At 44.6% G+C, this 18439-nt stretch overlaps 1 protein-coding gene across 3 annotated transcripts; it reads right to left on the reverse strand.

The window, feature by feature from the left end:
* Positions 1-12: 12 nt before the first annotated feature.
* ston2 (stonin 2) lies at positions 13-18117 on the reverse strand. 3 transcript variants are annotated; one of them, XM_047013718.1, is made up of 9 exons: positions 18024-18117; positions 14409-14634; positions 13378-13518; positions 11130-11309; positions 4654-6074; positions 4111-4443; positions 3694-3916; positions 2484-2686; positions 13-1224 (listed from the first exon to the last, which is right to left on the reverse strand). In XM_047013718.1, the coding sequence occupies exons 2-9, from the start codon at positions 14506-14508 to the stop codon at positions 1144-1146; spliced, it is 2682 nt and encodes an 893-aa protein (XP_046869674.1). In that variant the 5' UTR covers positions 14509-14634; positions 18024-18117; the 3' UTR covers positions 13-1143. The 3 variants fall into 3 exon arrangements, with proteins under 3 accessions (XP_046869674.1, XP_046869689.1, XP_046869682.1); XM_047013733.1 differs by lacking the exons at positions 11130-11309; positions 13378-13518; positions 14409-14634; positions 18024-18117 and adding exons at positions 7135-7187; positions 8848-9016 and having other exon boundaries at positions 16-1224; XM_047013726.1 differs by lacking the exons at positions 11130-11309; positions 13378-13518; positions 14409-14634; positions 18024-18117 and adding an exon at positions 8848-9009 and having other exon boundaries at positions 17-1224.
* Positions 18118-18439: the final 322 nt, after the last annotated feature.

Genomic DNA, 18439 nt, shown 5'->3' on the forward strand with positions numbered 1-18439 from the left:
CATTAGTTATTCATGTAAGACTCATTTTATTGACATCAAAGTTGGCATGGTAGGTGATTTTGCCCCGATGCAGGTTGTCAAGTTAGCAACAATAGTGCAAAATACCCGTTAACATCCATTTGTAGACCTTTAATAAATTCAAGGGCAGCTGTTCATACAGTATCTTACACAAATTAGTAGCAGATGGACATTAAACATTACATGTCAAATTTACACAACAAATACCTGAATTTATTTTTACAACTATTACAACTATTCAAGCACATGCTGACCATTTTGAAATGAGAGGATTCAGGATTTTACAGTGTTAAGGCATTATTTCACAAGTAACTTTTTAGTTTGTTTCCAGAGGAAGAATTAAACAGTCACACTGACGTTCTCGAGGAAGGCTTTAGAACACAGGAGATATAGCTGTCCATGAATGATGAATTTTTAGTCCACTCAAATGATTGAAGAATTCAATCTTAACCTTTAAACTTATTGCATAGAATTGTTTTGCAATATCCGCTTAGTTTTAGTTACTCTGCCTGTCATCTCTTAACTCATTTTAAGACTAATTACCTATTGACTAAAGAACCAAGGTCATTTTCATCATGATCCCTTGAATTACGTAAACCTGATGAGTTACTGACACACATGTACTATATTCTACAGTAAGGCTGGGAACGAGATGAAGCAACACTAGAACCAATTCCGTCACCACATAGAGTTCATAATTCCTTTCCATCTGTTGAAAGCATCCAATTGGTTGATCACAAGCAAAGGTGACTTTCTGCTCAGCAACGTCTCCCTGGCACGTGACACCCCCCTGTGGGGAAACCAGACAACTTGGATCCATTCGAAATAAGTTAATTGTCGCATAAAACAACCAGCTTCTCTCAGTAACACCAAGTGGACTGTATAACAAAGAAACAACAGATCGAATCAAGAACCTTGATAGAACCCTCAGAATTTTCTAGACTACCTTCAGGTGAGTCTAAACACAAAGGCATCCTTCTCCAGTCCTGCTGTTCGAAGTTCAAAGTGCAAAAGTGACTCCCCCTCCTCCCCTTCTTCTCATTGTCCATTCTGACATCCATCTAACCATTGGTTTCTGCTCTAAGCTCCCATTTCTGTGTCCAGACAGTCCCGTTTTTTTCTTCTTCACTGCTGTGCACATTCTCCAGGCTGGTCCTGTGTCGGGCTGCCATCAGTGATGCTGTCTCTCTTCTGCTCTATGGGGACCTGTAGGAAGAGGGAGAGGATATACTTTGATTTACAATAATGCTGAGAATATTATCAGACAGATTATAGAGTCAGATCATACTAAGCAACAGCTTCCAACTGCAAATGCCACACCTGGAATCCATTTCAGACCTTTTCCCTAAAATTGATGAAGAAATATGTACAAAAGAATATCCCATACCTGTCCATGAAACAGTTTTTGAGTCAATTGTCCAATCGCTTTTGGTCCCTTAAAAACCCTCCTTTCTATTTGGATGTAAATATCCTAAAATTGAGGCTGAGAGACTGCATTTTAAGCCCGTATTCATAATTTAACTGTAACTTGAATACGTTTTGGTAAATAGACACAAATATTTATGGACCTAACTGTATAGGTAAAATGTGCAAAGTAGAGTTAAAATATGTTGTATGAATAATGTTGAAGTTAGATTTGTAACCACAAGGTGGCAATAACAGCTCATATCAACCAACAAACCTTACCCAACAAACACAGCCGTTATTATCAATATGTACTGCTTTTTCGGTCTGTTTCTTTAAATTTCATAACTTATGTCTTTATTTCCAGTGGTGCTAAATGAACTTCGACGATGCAGGTAGGTTAGGTGGGAGAGCACTGTAGAGGAATATATAAAACCTTTCCGAAGTGACCTAGTGTAGCCCAAGTTGCTTCAGGTGGGGGGCAGTGAAGGTATAAACATTGGCACACCCGAGGTTTGACCTCAAAGTAATCTTTGTTGCTCTGACCTGGCTAAGACCAGCACCTGCCACTCAATAGAACTTGTGGAAACCATCTGCCATTAGTGACACTTCATGAAAGCACTCTACTATTATAAACACAAGTACAGTAGGTCATCTCAAATGTCTTGTTGATGCTCTAACTTCAGATATAGGTCTGTCTAGTCTCAGATTCCCTGACAGATAACCAACCACGGTTGTTAGGTTGATTGCCGTTTGTGCTGGTGCACACAGTGTCAACAACCGTTTATGGGAAAACAGATGGAACTCTAATAACAATATTTAAACTGTAAACAGAGAAGATGACTCCCGCAGCGGAGACGGAAGGCTGAGGTGGACGCCCAGTGCTTGTGAGAGAGAAAAGTAACTGTTCAACTACGAGACCTTTGAACCCAAGCCCAAGGCAGACCCCTTCTTTAGAACTTGATATATCCACACACACACAAGGTATGACATACGTCACACATGCACAATGTCTCTCCCTCGTCTGCACCGCCCCAACCCACAAACCCACACACAGGTACCTGGTAATAGTAGTGCGATCTGTAGCTGACCCACTTCTTCACGTCAGTTCTCTCCCCGACCGAGAGGGAGCGGATCGTGGCTTTGGAAGCGGATGCTGCAGGCATGTCAAACTCCACCTCCAGGTGTTTCTGCAGCGTGTCTGGTACCTCCCTGTCTGAGCCCAGCTCCAGGCGGCAGAAGAAGGTGTGAGGGTGACCCAGTGCTGGACAAGAGGGGTGGGGGGGGGGGGGGGGAAACATGGTTCATGGAAGCATTGGGCTGTTTGGATGACTTTGATACTACCAATCAAATAGAGCGCCGGGCATTGCGAGGCCATGCAGAGGCTGTTTCAGTGTATGGCTGAAGCTACTACGATCTTAAAAGCATACCTTATCAGGCAAATATCACAGATAAATGCCCTGAGAGGAAAAGGATGACTGAACAAAAAGAAAGACATGGCATGGAACAAACAAAAGACCAGAACCAAATCGAGTACAGGGCAACACAGACAGACAGGGCTCACAAAAGAGAGGGAGGAGAAACAGGAACGTTTTAGTAGAGGAGGAATGGGGAGGCAGGCTTGGCACTGTAGCGTAAGAGAAGAAGGGGGAGAGAAGAGGACAGACAAAAAGGGGAGAGGGCCCTACAAAAGAGAGGACAGCCCTATTGGGTTTGTGAGGTAACCGATTGTGACAGCTAGGGCTTTGTCTAGCCTATCAGCAAACAGAGCAGGCAGTCATGCTGACGACTATTGAGATGGGCCTACAGGGACAGGCGTTCTAACAGACATACCAACGCAGAGAGTTAGTGTGCACATGTGCACGCACACACACACATTTCATTGACAGCCCCTCTGGCGAGGACTATTGACAGAGCCTGAGCATGGATGTGACAGCAGCAACAGATCAATGTTTATCATCTCACTGGCGTGCCCCTGCCAGAAATATGAAATTGAGACCACTAACATCTAGTGATGCCCCTAAATGGGGTTAAGTCACATTGGTAATTGTAATAAACAGTCAAATATCCGTCAGATATTTAGGATGACAGCTTCAAGGACTGAGAAAAGGTGCAACAACAGCTGACAGAGATTTTAATAGAATATACCGGTGGCAGTTTAAATTGATCATATCTGCCGACAGCTCTGACAGTAGAACTGATCTGGGCCTCTTTGGGGCTGCCCTGATGGCTGTCACTGAGACTGAACATCGCAGACATTCCGTTCCTCACCTGAGTTTTTGTCAGGTAAGCGGTTGATCCTCCACACCACAGCTTTGAAGGCCTGCTCGTACTTGGCCGTTCCCAGTGTGACCCTCATCACAGGCTCAGATCCTGAAGTGCTTGCTGTGCCAAAGCTGGCCCCCTTGTTGAAACGGGCCTTCAGTGACCTTTCTCCCATGACCCCCTCCCGCTTGAAGTTCTTGGCCCAGATCTCTGGAATGGGATAACGCACCTACGAGATTGGGCATTCAAAGTCACAATTAGATTCTATGGTCAACAACGTCAGTTAACAAACTTATTACTCTTATTTTTAACTTTCAGGTGCACGGATTCAAAACGTGCAAATCATAAAGGCAAAAAGAAATGAGCTGTTGTGGTACATTATTGCCATGTCATTGTGAGCCGATATCACATCATGGGCCATACCGCTACATTCTCGCAGGGGATCAGGTTGAGTGTGTCTCGATTGGAGGAGAAGCCCTGTGACATCAGCAGCCAAGACTGGAGGGTGATCTCCGCTCCGCGGATAGTGGCGACAGTGCGCAGTGTGAAGGGGAGGGTCTTCTCGGCGAAGGCCGTACGGAAGCGGAGCAGCTCAAAACGCCGACAGGATGGAGGGGTGAAGGTGACGGCGTGGGAAGAGAGGAAGTTTAACTCGTCGGCGTGCTCGTCGTTCAGCTCCCAGTCCCGTAAGCGGATCCACCTGGTCGTGCTGTTGGGGATGATGTCATGTCTGGACACCACCTCTTTCCCTTTGACCTGGAAACCAGGGTTCCTCTCCAAAGTTTAGAATTCAAACACATTTAATCCAACTCATTAGCCAAATAATAGATGAATTGCTCCATACGCCAGGCACTGGTTTGTAGTTACCGTTTGTGTTTCGTATGTACTGCCCTCTTTATTTATGCAGCCTCAATAACTAAGAATACCTCACCCCAGAGCTATGCACACTCCCAATTGGAGGCCTACCTGAACGTCGTTGAGTCCCAGGCTGCAGCCGGGGGACCCGGAGAGGAACGCCAGGACGTGCACACGCGTGATCACCAACTGCTCCCGAATCCTCCCGTCTCCCTCGCCAACGGTCCCGTAGAAGTCGTCCCTCACCTCCACCTGGATCTCCTCCTCAGAGAGACCGCTCCCGAAGGGCGAGGTGAGCCCCGGAGATCCCCTCGCTGAGGCCGCCGACGGCAACCGCCGCAGCAGTTCCACGACGGCGTGGCGGAAGCTCAGGTAGTCTTGGTAGCAAGTGGTGCCCAGCTTCACCAGCTGCTCGCGGATTGGCTGATGGGCGACGGAAGACTTTGGCTGGAGGCGCTTCCTCTCGCGGTATTGGACGAGGTCCACGCTGAGAGTGTGGACTCTGCTCGTCTCTTCATAGCTCTGGAGGCGATGCTCTGACACCTCGAGGTTGGGATTCAGCGCGACGGTCCGGAAGGGTTTGTCCAGACCCCGCTCGTAGAAGAGTTGCAGTACTCCCTCGTCGGACAGACGGACGTAAATGGGTCCCCAGTGGCGGGAAGACATGATGTTCTTCTTCTCCGGGATGCGGAGGAGCATGGTCCAGCCCTCCCTGGGGTTCATGTGGTCTGGCTGGTACGGGGTCTCCACCTCTGTTCCCTCTGGCCTGCCTTCCTCCTCCTCCTCTTCCGACGGGTCATCGGGAATGGTTGGGCTTCCTGGATCGTCCGGATCGGAGATGTGAAGGTTCTTGAGTGGGTTTAAGTCCAGGCAGTCTGGGGAAGGACGGTCAAAGACCAGCGTCTGTCCTCCTTCTCCCCTCCGGCTCCCACCGGCGGGTTCAATCTTGGAGGGGAAGAAGAAAGTGGGCTCCTGTTGGGCATAGAAATTGTGGGATTTGAAGAACGGTGAAAGGGAACACGATTGTTCCAGACTTGTGCCTTTACTGTCCGTTGTCGACCGCATTTCCTCAGTACCGCCCAGATCCTGTTTACAATCAAAGTAGGAGCTGAAAGGGTTGATGGGAGAGGGCTGGAGATTGTTTAATTCTTCATCCAGGAACGGGTTCTTCTTATTGTAGGGGGTGCTATTCTTAAGAAGTGGGTCAAGTACTGTTGTTGTGGAACCATTTGGTGTGAGACCCAACAGACGGAGCTCACAAGCATGGTTTTGTTTCTGGTTCCGTTCAGGGACTCCAATGAGGTTGCTGTTGCCATCCTGGAGAGGGCTGTGGTCGGTACTGTCCAGTTTGACATGAGACGGCATCTCAGGGCGCTGTTGATGGGGCTGCCCCTCGTCATCGTCGAAGGTTACCCAGGTGGATAAGCGGTGGTTGAAGGGGGTTTTCGAAGGCCCAAGTATTTCTTTGTTGTTGGAAGTCCAGCTTGTGGAGTCCATGTCTATACCTTCATCATCTGCAAAGACGGAGGAATCTGTCAAAAGAAAAAGAAATGCACATGAATTACTGGTGTCAAAATTGGGAAATGAAGACATCCTGTTTCAACATCGAGATCTCTGTTCTTCTCTTTACCAAATGAGTCAACCAATATGATTCCAAGAAACATAAATGTAACATAAAGCGAAACCATGATGGATTTTCCATTGACAAGCCACGACACGCTGGCAACAAACAAGACAGTTCAATGGGCACAGACAGACACAGACACACACACACACAAGCCTAATGTCCCTATAAAACCACACAAAAAGTGCACCCTTTGGTCCCGGAAAGTAAAAAGGACTGTTCATCTATTTCTCAACGGGAGACATGTTAAACCACTGTGGTCAAAACAGCGCATGCTGCCTCCATAACACCCCCAAAAAACTACTAAAACTATGTGTGTATATTGATGTGTATGTACAGTGTGTGTGTGTGCAGAGCATGCCTCTGTGCCAATTTGGGAGCAAGCATCAACATGGAGCATGTGGGTGTGTTTTGGTCTTCACAACAGCTATGCTGACTAAGAGGGTTGGTGTAGGGGCATGTGTCAGCAAACATGGACTCTTCTAAAGTAAGCCCTTTTCATGACACTCTTACTCATATGCACCATAGTAACAATACACACGCACAAAGTCAGTTTGCATCGTCCTTCAGCTTTTTTTGTAGAACTGGTAATACGAAAGAAGAAACATATCTGGTCGCAGTTTTTCTTATTTTTTAAGTACCTATGCAGTGTTTACCATCGGAGTCAAGCTCGACCGTAAATGTTCCTCGTTCTTTCTATGTCTACTTTAAAACAGACACTAAAACAAGAAAGTGTTGATATACCATTCTAGATTAAACATCTCAAAACCTGACCATGACAGTGCCGCCATTGTCTTCTCTACACGTTCGTCGCTTTCTCAAGGACCTTTGGAGAAATAGTTTGTTTCTACTTTCAATGCTTCATTTTTTTACGAACAGAATGGCTTCAATCCATTAGAACTCTCTCCATTTTGGCCATCTCTGCAGAAAGTAGCCGTCTTTCTCCCAGTGAAAGCACACTTCTTTACCTGTTGCTAGGCGCCGGTGGTCTGTTCCACGTTCCCCTGTGTCTTTCACCAATCTAACAAAGAAACGGGGGGGGGGGGGGACTGGATGAATACGCTCTCTAGGAGCACAACACTCAGCTGGGGAAGCGCGTCAGAGGCCTGTACGAGGGTGGGAAACTAATTACAAGTGGGGTACACTAATGCAATCGCTGAATACCACACACACACACACACTTTGGCCCAAACACACCAAACCACACAGGAAGATATATTATTTGCACAGGGACTTAAATACATGACATATGCCTGCACTGTGCACAAACACACCCAGCAAACAAGCATGCACGGTGACCAAGTAGAGCCCCACCTATACCCACACAACACCCAAGGCCATTTGAGGACTCCAAAACTCTGTTGATAACTGACTTACACTGACACTCTTTGGGGAAAAAACACCAGGGGAAACTCTCAGGTGAAACCATCACAACGGGTGCATTAAGCCTGTTACCTGATCATTCTTTTCAGATGATTTCACTCGTCACTGACTCACCAAATCTCCTTACCAGTTTAATTGAACGGAATAGGACAAACACAGTATGTGAAAGGAAAAGATGAGCTGAGGATTTGTTATTGACAACTGAGAAGTGATGGCTTTTATTGAGTACCGTTATTAGGAAGAGGGGAGATAGTCTTTCAAGTGCTAGAGACTACATAGCAGAAATATGCAAACTAGACTCCCTCTGTAGCGGTCAGGAGGGTTTGCAGGTCTCTTCATGTTGAGGCACGGGGAGACAGGACAGAAGTACAGGGACTGGGATGCTTCTGGGAAAGCACTGGGGAAAGTGGAAACTTACAGAGGCAGTGAAACTGCCAAACAAAGAAGGTAATTCATATCTAATCCTGACTAGTTTGGGCTTTATTGTGCAGTGAGTGCACACACAATTTTCGCGCACTTCTGCACACGCACGTGTCTACACATAAACACACAACTTTGGTGGCCAGTGCAAGAGCAAAAAAAAGGAGTATTGTGCTTAATGGGATTGGGAGAGCTTTACTGAACAAAACTTCTCTGAGAATCTTGTCGAAAAGGCTTGTCGGTGTTGCTAAGCACCAGCTTATCTGGGTATGTCTCACAACAATGCAGGCCTACAAAGCTCTGCGATTTACAGTGGCACGAGTGGGAAAGCTCCAAAAACTCAATAAGGCGGCATTTAGGAATATAAAACAAACAAAATAATCTGTACAAACCGGTCTTTCATGCTAGCCTACAAACTTAACCATTCTTGGAAACAGCTAATAAGGAAACTAAACAGTTGGTGGCTGATATGAAACTGCATGTCCAGCAGTTTCTGTTTGGTTCCGAGTTCAGTCAACCTGAAGTACCACTCATGAAAAAAAATTGTATACTGTAACTAAAACAGAATTGGTAAGATATTGAAAAAGTCCTGTCCTCACAGAAAAATGTTTTCTTGCCGTCCTCAAGGACAAGTATCAAAAGAAAAGCCATCCATAGTTTCCCCATGCTGCCACACTCCTCTCCAAAGTAAAGTGCACCCTTGCTCCTCTTCACTGTCATGGCGTTATACTTCACATTTCCCCAAAGCCACAAACAGATGTCCACATACACACATTTTCTCATACACAATCATGAGCACACCAGTCGTGTACATTCAAACAATGAGTAGAAGAAGAAGAAAAATAGCAAATCCATTGAGAAAATTGAACAGAACTCACCAGGAAGCGGTAAGCAGAGAAGTGTATTGGTTTGTGTGTGTGAGTATATGCTGACTATAGGCTAGAAAAGAGTTCCCTCTTGCCCCGTTGTGCTTTGAGAAAGTCATGTGATTTAACCAGTCACCGAGCATGTTTGAACAGAGGCGTGTGCGGACCTGCAGCCTACCCACTTGTCTCTACCAACATTTTGGCACTCCCTTTTTCTCCCTATCCCTCTTTCTTTCTTTCTTTCTCTTCTTTCCTCACACCTCTTCACCCTTCTCCTTGTTAATCGTCACTTCCTCATTTCTGGACCACCACTTTCAGAGCTTCTGCCTGCACCTCATGTGAAGGCTGCTTTTCTCCTGCTTCCTTACCTTCCTCTCACCTGACCATCTGTGGAAAACAGCCTGTCGACAGGAGTAATCTGTCTTTTAAATCGATAACCTTTGCTTCTTTCATTCTCCTTTTGGCTGTTCAACCTGTACTTCCCTCACCAATTCCAAGCTGTGGAGCTATCTGTCCTTCTAAAGTCAACCCGTTTTATTTTCTTTCCGACTGCTTGCAGATACACAAGATTGTGTAAGGATGTGTGTATATCTCAGGGTAGTGGTAGTTGAGTCGTCGCCATAAGGTTAGGGGGTGTAGGAGGGGATTTAGCACTAAGCAGCTTACCAGTCTCTGATGGGTGCAGGGGAGTTCAGGTCCTGATGTCTACATGCTCGTAAATCAAGCTAATGACCACTTCTGGAACGTCCCCCAAGAGCATAGTTCTAACAGTTTTTCGGTGGTCACAGCCACGGAAAGGTCTCTGTTCACTAGCCACAATGCAAAGTAGCGATATCTCAGCTACAGTTCTGTTATTTTGTAATTACGGTAGAGCATAGTACAGTGCAGCAAAATCTAAGTTCAGTGCAACATGAAACAATGATGTGGGTGCAACCTCTTGCCAGACAGTATGTGTGACAACAACAGGTGTTGAATGACAGGAAGTGGGGGTGAACCATGGGTCACGCAAAAAAACAAAAAGAGTGTTAAGCTTGCTGTCTTTTCAGCATGTCTTCTCTGAGCTGTGACACACAACCTCACCATTTGGAAGCCATATGTCACGTCTGTGATTGAGGGGTGAAAACAGATGTCAGTCTAGCTACTGTATTTCAAGCACTCCAGGCTGTTTACAACAGGACACTGGCCAAACCTGGGTCAATTACAGCACGTGTTAACGTAACAGCATGATTACAAATATGAAAACAATGAATCAGTTAACTGTTACACTATCTGGTGCATTCACTTGGATACTATTAATATTTTCCAAACTGTTTAACTTTAATACCTTTCCAGCATATGAGCCTATAATTCTGGCCATATATGGCAGATTTACTTTCAGTCCCTCTCATTCCATACAGTTATTGATTCAAACTTTAAAACACACACAGAACCACACTAATGTATATGTATATTTGGATATGGCAAATTTCAGACCACAATCCCTTTTTTCCTGCATGTGTGAGGTGTGTGGGCGCCAGTGGGTTTCACGTGAGTGTGGGGTGTGGGACAGTTTTATGAAGATGATTTCTATGCGGTAAACCCATAGCTTCTGAAGAGAATCCCATAACATGTCACAAATCAAACTTGTCAAGACACTTCCCCCTCTAACCTCCATATCCTAGCAAACTGTGTGTATGTGTATATATGTGTATATGTAAAGAGACAGTAACTTCTCTCTGATATATCGTCCAGTCTATACATCAAGCAGATATTGCGCAGACGTCCAGATCAGACATCCGGCATCCAAGATCATTACTGCTGTTGCAGTCAGGAGAAGACAGCAGAAAGCCACCTGACACACCCACCTGACACACCCACCTGACACACCCACCTGTGCACGCACAAGCGCAAATGCAGCAGCACACACACACACACACACACTACACAGAAACCTCACTCTAGTGTGTCCTCTTCTACCCCACCCATTAGAGAATTTGGACCCTGGGGTTTTCTGGATTTTAGTCCCCTCTTTGTTTTCTCAGTGTGTGGAGAGAGGGAGTGGTTCTTCAAGTGTGTGTCAATGCTGAGTTAGAGAGAGAGAGTCAGAGGAGTGGGTGGTGTTTGAAGTGTGTGTGTGTGCACTGTGTGTGTGCACTGTGTGTGTGCACTGTGTGTGTGCGTGTGTTTGAGAATGGGCATTCTACTCCTTCGGGCTGAATTAGCCTAGTCTGTTTCCTGTCTGAAAGAATACACCCGAGGGGCAAAGATTTCAATTGGATAACACAGTATGTGTTTGTGTTTGTGTGTGTGCTTACTGCGTGACTGTGGTCGTGATGACGTCCCGTTGGGGGTGTCCTCTGCGTTTAGGGAGGGCAGGTCACAGGACGATGCCCCCATGCTGACTGAGCTCAATTCTGATTGGGTGGCCCAGGTGCTTTCAGAGGAGGGCCCGGCACTCCAGAAACTGGCCAATGAACACAAGCTGGTTCTGGGACCTGACAGGAAGACACAGACAAAACAAGTTTATGCTAATACGAAACACACACGCACCTATGTAGCTCAGATGGTAAAGAAAACCATTGTTTGAAATCACCACATACATCGAAGCACTGGACACGCCATTGATTTCAAGTCTCAAACTTTCCCCCATTAAAATGAAGCTCCACCTGAAATATTGAATGCTGTGTGTGCTTAAGGCCAGGAGTAAACAGAACAGAAGCATACATCGCCTTGACTGGCAAGTATAATGAGGGACAACGATATGGGATAGAATGTTGGGTTAGTAATAACCGGCCTGGGCTCCATATTTAGAACGCTAGAATTTTGCACATTCTCAATAGAGTGATAACCTCCCTGAGCAAAGCTTTCCTTGCTACAGTAACCTGGCAAAAGAAAAACATGACATTGAATAGAAGCTATAAGGACAGATCTTAGTAGTGTTCATTCATGGATTTTCATGACAGAAGGTACAATGTTTTATATACTTTTAATACTCCTTTATTTTAAGTATGTACACAGGCTTTGTTGCAAAGAAAACATAACATACCGACTGAATGCGTCATAATACAGGTGCCCTAAATGGGTGGACGCTCAATTCCTTTTCTGCATCTGGGCTCAATTCCATATCTTGAACCATCTTCCATTCCATTCCTAGGTTCCATTTCTACATTTCGTTCAATTTATCATAATCCGAACGGCAAATGGTGTTATTCCATATGAAACTGCCAAATATCTGTAACGGATAAATATAAGGAAGTAAAAATATAACCCTTTCCTGCTCTGCCACCGACTGGGCTGGTATGGGATTGACCTTAGCTGGAAGGCGTGTTGGTGTCGACTATGGCCTGCCAATCCTGCACTGGCACTGGGGCTGGCTGTGGGAATTTGTGGCTTAAAGCCGCCAAGCAGGGCGCATTGATCAAAACCCCCCGTTTCACTGGATCAACAACAACCGCCATTTGTCCTTGCCGGTGGTCATCGCTGGAGAACCCTATGCCCACCACCAGTGGAGAATGCAGAGAAGGATGTAGCTGACAAAGAAAGAAACTGAACATTTAGAGGTGGAGGCCAAAACCATTACAAGTTAGCCCCTCCAAATGCCAAACCGCAACTACTGTAATGATGGAGGCTGACAGAAAGAGGGAGGGTGAAAGGGTAGAAAAAGTAGACAACAAGAATCCCTTTATCCTTTCAGCGCCGGAGATGAATAAAGAGGTTTTTGCATCAAACCTCGAATATGTACATCTCTCTATATGTTGTGTGTGTGCGAGTGAGTGGAAGGGGAATAAATGGGAATACATGTCGTCCTCCAACTTCTTCCCTTTCCTACACTGCTGATTGGCTCTCTAGACAGGTCACCTCAGGCCACTCCCACAAGTCCTCCCATCTCTTAGTGTGTCCTGATGGAAACGTCTTGGTTTCCCTCATGTTGCTGCCACTGACTGTTACATAACAGGAGCTTGAGAAAGGCCGCTCGGTCTTGGGTCCCATTCCACAAATAAACCAGCGGCAACGTTTATCAGCGTTTCCCTGGCAGCGACAAGCAACCGTTACATTGGCCGAGCGAAACTGGAGGATTGATCTGATTGGAGAGAATTTCTACGTGACTTGTTGGTCATGGTAATTTATTTATTTATACAGAACTCAGACCCCATACTTGTAAGAATCTTTTTCCGAAAGGTTACTGCGCACCCCTTCCTCCTCCTCCTTCTCCCCCCCCCCCCCCCCCCCCCCTCATGGTCATTAAAAATGACCATCGAGCTCTCGCTCGGTCTACAAAATACAAATAAAAGATTGCCGGGATATTGTATACAATTTGCGGGCGTCCGGGAACCGCCATTAAAATGTGGGAGTATGTGGGAAATATGCAATATAAAGCAGAGACATTTCCACCATTTTGTGTGCTAATATCCTTTACTGACCATAGTGGTGAAAAGGGAAGAGACATTCATCAGAGAGGGTAACAGGAAGCACTGTCTGACCATTGTTTGGCCGTAAACATTTTCAACACAAAACGATTTTCCTCTGTGAATGCAAAATGTACAGAATGCATCGGGTTCATACCTTTCACCTGCTTCTGAGGAACTGGGGAGAGCCAGGGCTTCTCATCAAATAAGACCCAGGCATTCTGTTGGGGAGGCGGGGCCACAGGCTCTATAGAGGAGGAAGTGTCCACGGGGGCGGAGCTTGGCCTGCTACTCATGTCTGAGAAACAAAGTGAATTATGGGATAAAAAAAAAATGTTCAACAACCCTGATCAAATGAAATTACATCTCACTAACAATAACAGCAAACAACTATGAAATAATTGAGTTATATTAACATTATTTACAATCATAGACAAGAAACAGTGTGGTTGTCAAAGCCTTGACAGGCAATATATATATATAAACTTTATTACAGGCTCAAGGCCCACATGGTTAGTACAGTAATCGCAGTACACCCATAAAGGACAGTGAAGCTTATATTTATTCAAGCATAACACTTCATAATGCATTTAATATTTGCATAATGTGATGTTATTTTCCTCTTTCCAACTCTTGAAGGCATTTGATGGTGAGGAGAAAGGACAGCATAGGAGCCTAGAGATAGAGGTCCACATTTGGGCGGCAAACCTATTACACATGCAGACACTGGCACAGATGTGCTCATACACTAATGCACACTAGATCTCAGCTCACTAGATTCTCAATCTACTAAATGCACACGAGCCATTGTTAGGCCCTTTTTTATTTTGTATGTTCCATTTCCATATATGGGGGATTGATTCATTGTGGCAGAGATTGGCAAAACTATCATCATCAGAAACACTTTACTAACTAGATATTTAACCGATGAGGCCAGAATTGGTCTTTAAACATTTACATTTACTGTAACTACATTGCAATAAATATAGTAAAACCATTGTAGGTGCGTAGGAATTGCAATGTTAGAAATTGGTATTAAATGTTAGGCCAAAACTGTAGGAACACAGTATTGAGGAGGGGTGTAAGGGTTAAGGACAAATGCTAGAAGTATCAGCTAGTTAATCACAAAGTGTCATTTCCCTCAAAACTAAGACTTATTTCAAATTTGTTTATATTTTGAACACATACCGTTTTTTTGCTGCTCTGCAGTTGCCTGGAAACCTTCATCAGGAAATGCCACCCAGCCAACTCTCCCAGTCTCCTCTCTGCCAGTGGTATCAGTAGCCATGGAGCCGTATTAAATTGGGTTGGGTGTCTGTGTGTGTGTCTGTGAGTGAGTGCAAATGTTTTTTTAGGAATGAGAGTCCCCAAACCTCATGTCCATCTTAAAATCCATTCCCGACTTGTCAGGAAACTAGTAAGGAAACAGACAGAGAAGAAAAAACACATTCATACATTGTTCCAGAGTAAACTTGACTGTAGCTGCAATTAGTAATACACGTGTATCTATCAAGTCTATATGTGACATGGTATTTGCCTCTAAACAACTAAAGAGAAGCTTCCAATGCTGTTTGTCTAAAGGTTAGGAAAGAGGTTTCTCCCGGCCTAGGGGAGAAACAATTAATCATTGTGACATTTATTAGAGGTGAGCAGCCGAGACCAACAGTCCCTCGGGGTAACTGTGAAGACAGCAGATCCTCACTACAATCACAATACATCAATGACTTCCTGTCCCAAGGGATAAGCCTGAGAAACTGTTGGTTGGAATAGGGTACTTGACCAACTATAAAGACTCAAGTAGCTATTGGTGGTTTGTCAACCATTTTAAATGGTTCTATAGAGGTAACAAACTGGAATAAATCTGCAATAAATCTGCAATAAATCTGAAAGAAATCTGAAATCTAGTAGAAATTCTAGCCCATTTGAACTGAAATCAGCAGTCTACTATTTCTAGTAAATATTGTGCTTTATGGGTCAGGATATGAAGTCATTGTCCAGCCAACCATGTGAACAGATACACATTTCCAAATAACTGTGTACGTGTGTGTGTGTGTGTGTGTGTGTGTATGTGTGTGAGTGAGAGAGTGAGAGAGTGAGTGAGTGTGAGTGAGATAGAGAAACAGCACCCCCAATTTTAGTTTGAACTTGTGTGCTTCCCCCAGCTCGAGTTCGATTGATAGTTGTTTCACGAAATAAGCCAACAAAACATCACCGCTGGAACATAATTGGCTGTAAAGTAGCGGATCGCTCCAAAAAATTTAAATAACTCTACTGGCACTGAGCTGTCATAATTCAAGTTTCTCTTATCAACAAGAACTCTCAGAGGACCTCATTAGCTTATTTTATGTATATATAGCTTATTTTGTTTATAGATGTTTTTTTACTGATAAAATATTTCCTATTATACCTTTCAAGATGGAGGACAACACAACATAAGGTCAAGAGAGAGACACAGGGTCCAAAGAGGGAGAGGGAGAGAGGGAGAGAGGGAGAGAGGGAGAGAGGGAGAGAGGTAGAGAAGGAGAGAGAGAGAGAGAGAGAGAGAGAGGGAGAGAGAGAGCAGGAAACATTTCCTTGCTGAAAGGAAACACACTTAGAGCCTCTTTAACGATATGACAGACAATAACGACTAGTTCAGCCCTTCTGTCTTGCCTTGTTCTTTCTCTATCTCCCTCGCACACTCTCATCCCGTTTCGGTTTCCCATCCTTCCTAGAGATAAACGACTCCAATCCCTTCTCCACTGGTTCTCGCTCTCCATGCCTTTGCAATACAGACTACACAACTTGGAACACCCTCTGTCATATCCTCTTCGTACCCCTCTCTTCCACGTTTTCTGGTTTGTTGGCCAGCACACCCAAGCTTGGTTTCACTAAAGCCTACTGCACAGCCTTAATGTACACACTTCCACCAAAACAGTCCTCGTGGAGAGGTGAGGACTGACTTGGTTGTGCAAACAGCCATGACTGGTGACATTATTCAGGCTCTGTTTCTCCGACTTCAGCTCAATTTCCTGTTTCCAGAGGCTATCCAAACCCTGCCCTGAGAGGCATCATTTAGAAGTGACAAACGACTATGAACCCCACCTCTTTTTCCCGCAGGTGACTGAGGAGGTCAAGAGGATACGGGTTAGACAACCACTTTTCCAATGCTGTGGAGTAGGCATCCAAGCACTCAACAAACACACAGCTGAAGCGGGTAACGACGAAGTCTCTATTAATCTCCCTATCAACTTCACTTAAACGACGGCTTATTGACCACACCAACCACACAATGACCTTGCGTGTCGCTGATCCCCTCAAGATTCTTTCTCTTTAATATACCTCAGAAGTGGAAGCCAAGGGCCTCTAAATCCTATCAGGCCAGTTTGAACTGTGGTGCCCAGGACATGCAGAAAGGAGGGGGGGACTGTGACAGCTGGCTAGGATTACATACTATGTTAGTTTAAAATAGAGTTTAGAATATTTGACAGATTTTTTTGGTTTTCGACAGATTTTACCTGTCAAGCTTGGTAGACTTAGGGTTGCCGGTTTGCGATACAAAATGACTTTTGTCTTGACAGATATATTTAGTAGAGTAACTACATTTAGAGTTTTACATGTATTCATTTAGCGGACACTTTTATCCAAAGCAACATAGAAATTGTGCTAGACTTAGTACAGCAGATAATTAAGAACAAGAAGTGCAGAAGGGAGGACAAGAGTATAAGAAATGAGGGAGTATAAAAAATTATTGAGGGCAGGAGTGGATTAAACTACTCTTCTATAAATCAATATATTTTCTTTTTATCAGTAAATAAGAAAAGGGGATGGGCTAGTGAGCAAGTGGGATAGACTAAGTGGAAGATGAGGTGATAGACTGTGAAAGGAGGGAGAACGAATTGAAATGTTCTACCCATGGGTCCTCTCCCAACCCTGACCCAATGCTAGACCAAAGTCTTTAGACAAGGTTGTAAATTCGCTTGAATACACCCGCCCGCTCATTAAGAAGGGCATTGTTAACTGTTGGTGTGAGACACGCAAATGAGAGAACACACACAGACGCATATCATACTAACACACCTACAATCCGTCAGTACCCCTAGCCATACATAAACTGTCAAATATTTCATAATGGTAAGCCTCCATCCCCACCAAACACACAATATTCAAAGTCGCGGTAGGGACCCTTCAGGACTACCCTCCCCCTCGCCTTGGTGCCCCCCGCGCGCTCCTGCCCCCTCCGCTACACAAACACACTCCAGTCCTTCAGCTGCTGTCGTAATGTTGACACTGAGCAACACTGACATGCCAAAAACGTCCTGAATGCCTGAATTTTCCAGACTGCTATAGCACAAACCAATACAGTAACTTAAAACGGTGTAATGTATCCTGTATTGTAGGTTAGTTGTTCGGTGGATAAATGGCCTAGTTTTATGTACATAGAGATTACAGACACTGCGTAGGCTATAGTCTGAATGCCACAAGGATGACCTGGTGTGGTTGTAGTCGGATATTCGTATGTCAAAACGCATATGTGGATTGACAAAATATTTGCCATCAGATAAGTAAATCTTCTCCATAAAGTAGTGTTGTCCATGAGCCTGCGTGAACTCAATGTTTCATACTGACTCGCCTGCTTTGTTTGCAACCTGTTGATAGCCCGACATGCTGAGTGCTCGTCGCACGCACTAGTTAACAACAAATCTCAACTGCCTGCAGTAACTCTAGAACATTGAATCATTTGTTGACCAAGTCTCTCGAAGAATCACAAAACAACACTACACAACAACAACAATTGCCTAATAACAACAGACAATATATTACCGACTCGGTTTCAGTGTGGCGCTGTGCTATCTCCGTATTGAGTTGACTCAGCTGCTGAGCGTAGACAGCTTTGAGATGTGGTCAGACAATGCATGACTACACACGCAGCATGCGCTGCGACCTCAGTGGAACGTGATTGGTCTCATAGGATTCCACATGAACACGGCAGGCACAGGCAATAAGGAAGTAACTGTAGACCACAAAGTAACTGAATTGATACAGAATGGACGTAGGTTAGATAATTAAACGCTTATTAATTTCATGAGGCAGAAGTGTATCAGGCTCATTAATAGGTGAATTCACTCTTGACACGGTTTGATCATAATAAAAAAATAAAAAAGTTAAACATGTCTTCAAATGGCAAATTACATTTAAAACGATTATTTGACAATCGGGTTACACAGTTTTTAAGTATC

This window comes from Hypomesus transpacificus, chromosome 3, assembly GCF_021917145.1.
Source record: "Hypomesus transpacificus isolate Combined female chromosome 3, fHypTra1, whole genome shotgun sequence".
Lineage (NCBI taxonomy): Eukaryota > Metazoa > Chordata > Actinopteri > Osmeriformes > Osmeridae > Hypomesus > Hypomesus transpacificus.

Coding starts and splice junctions, on each gene's coding strand:
- ston2 (XM_047013718.1), bottom strand. CDS start 14,508: ATGGCTACTGATACCACTGGCAGAGAGGAGACTGGGAGAGTTGGCTGG. Junction 13,519..14,408: donor TGCAGAGCAGCAAAAAAACG/GTATGTGTTCAA, acceptor TTTGTTTCTCAG/ACATGAGTAGCAGGCCAAGC. Junction 4,444..4,653: donor TGGGACTCAACGACGTTCAG/GTAGGCCTCCAA, acceptor CCTGGTTTCCAG/GTCAAAGGGAAAGAGGTGGT.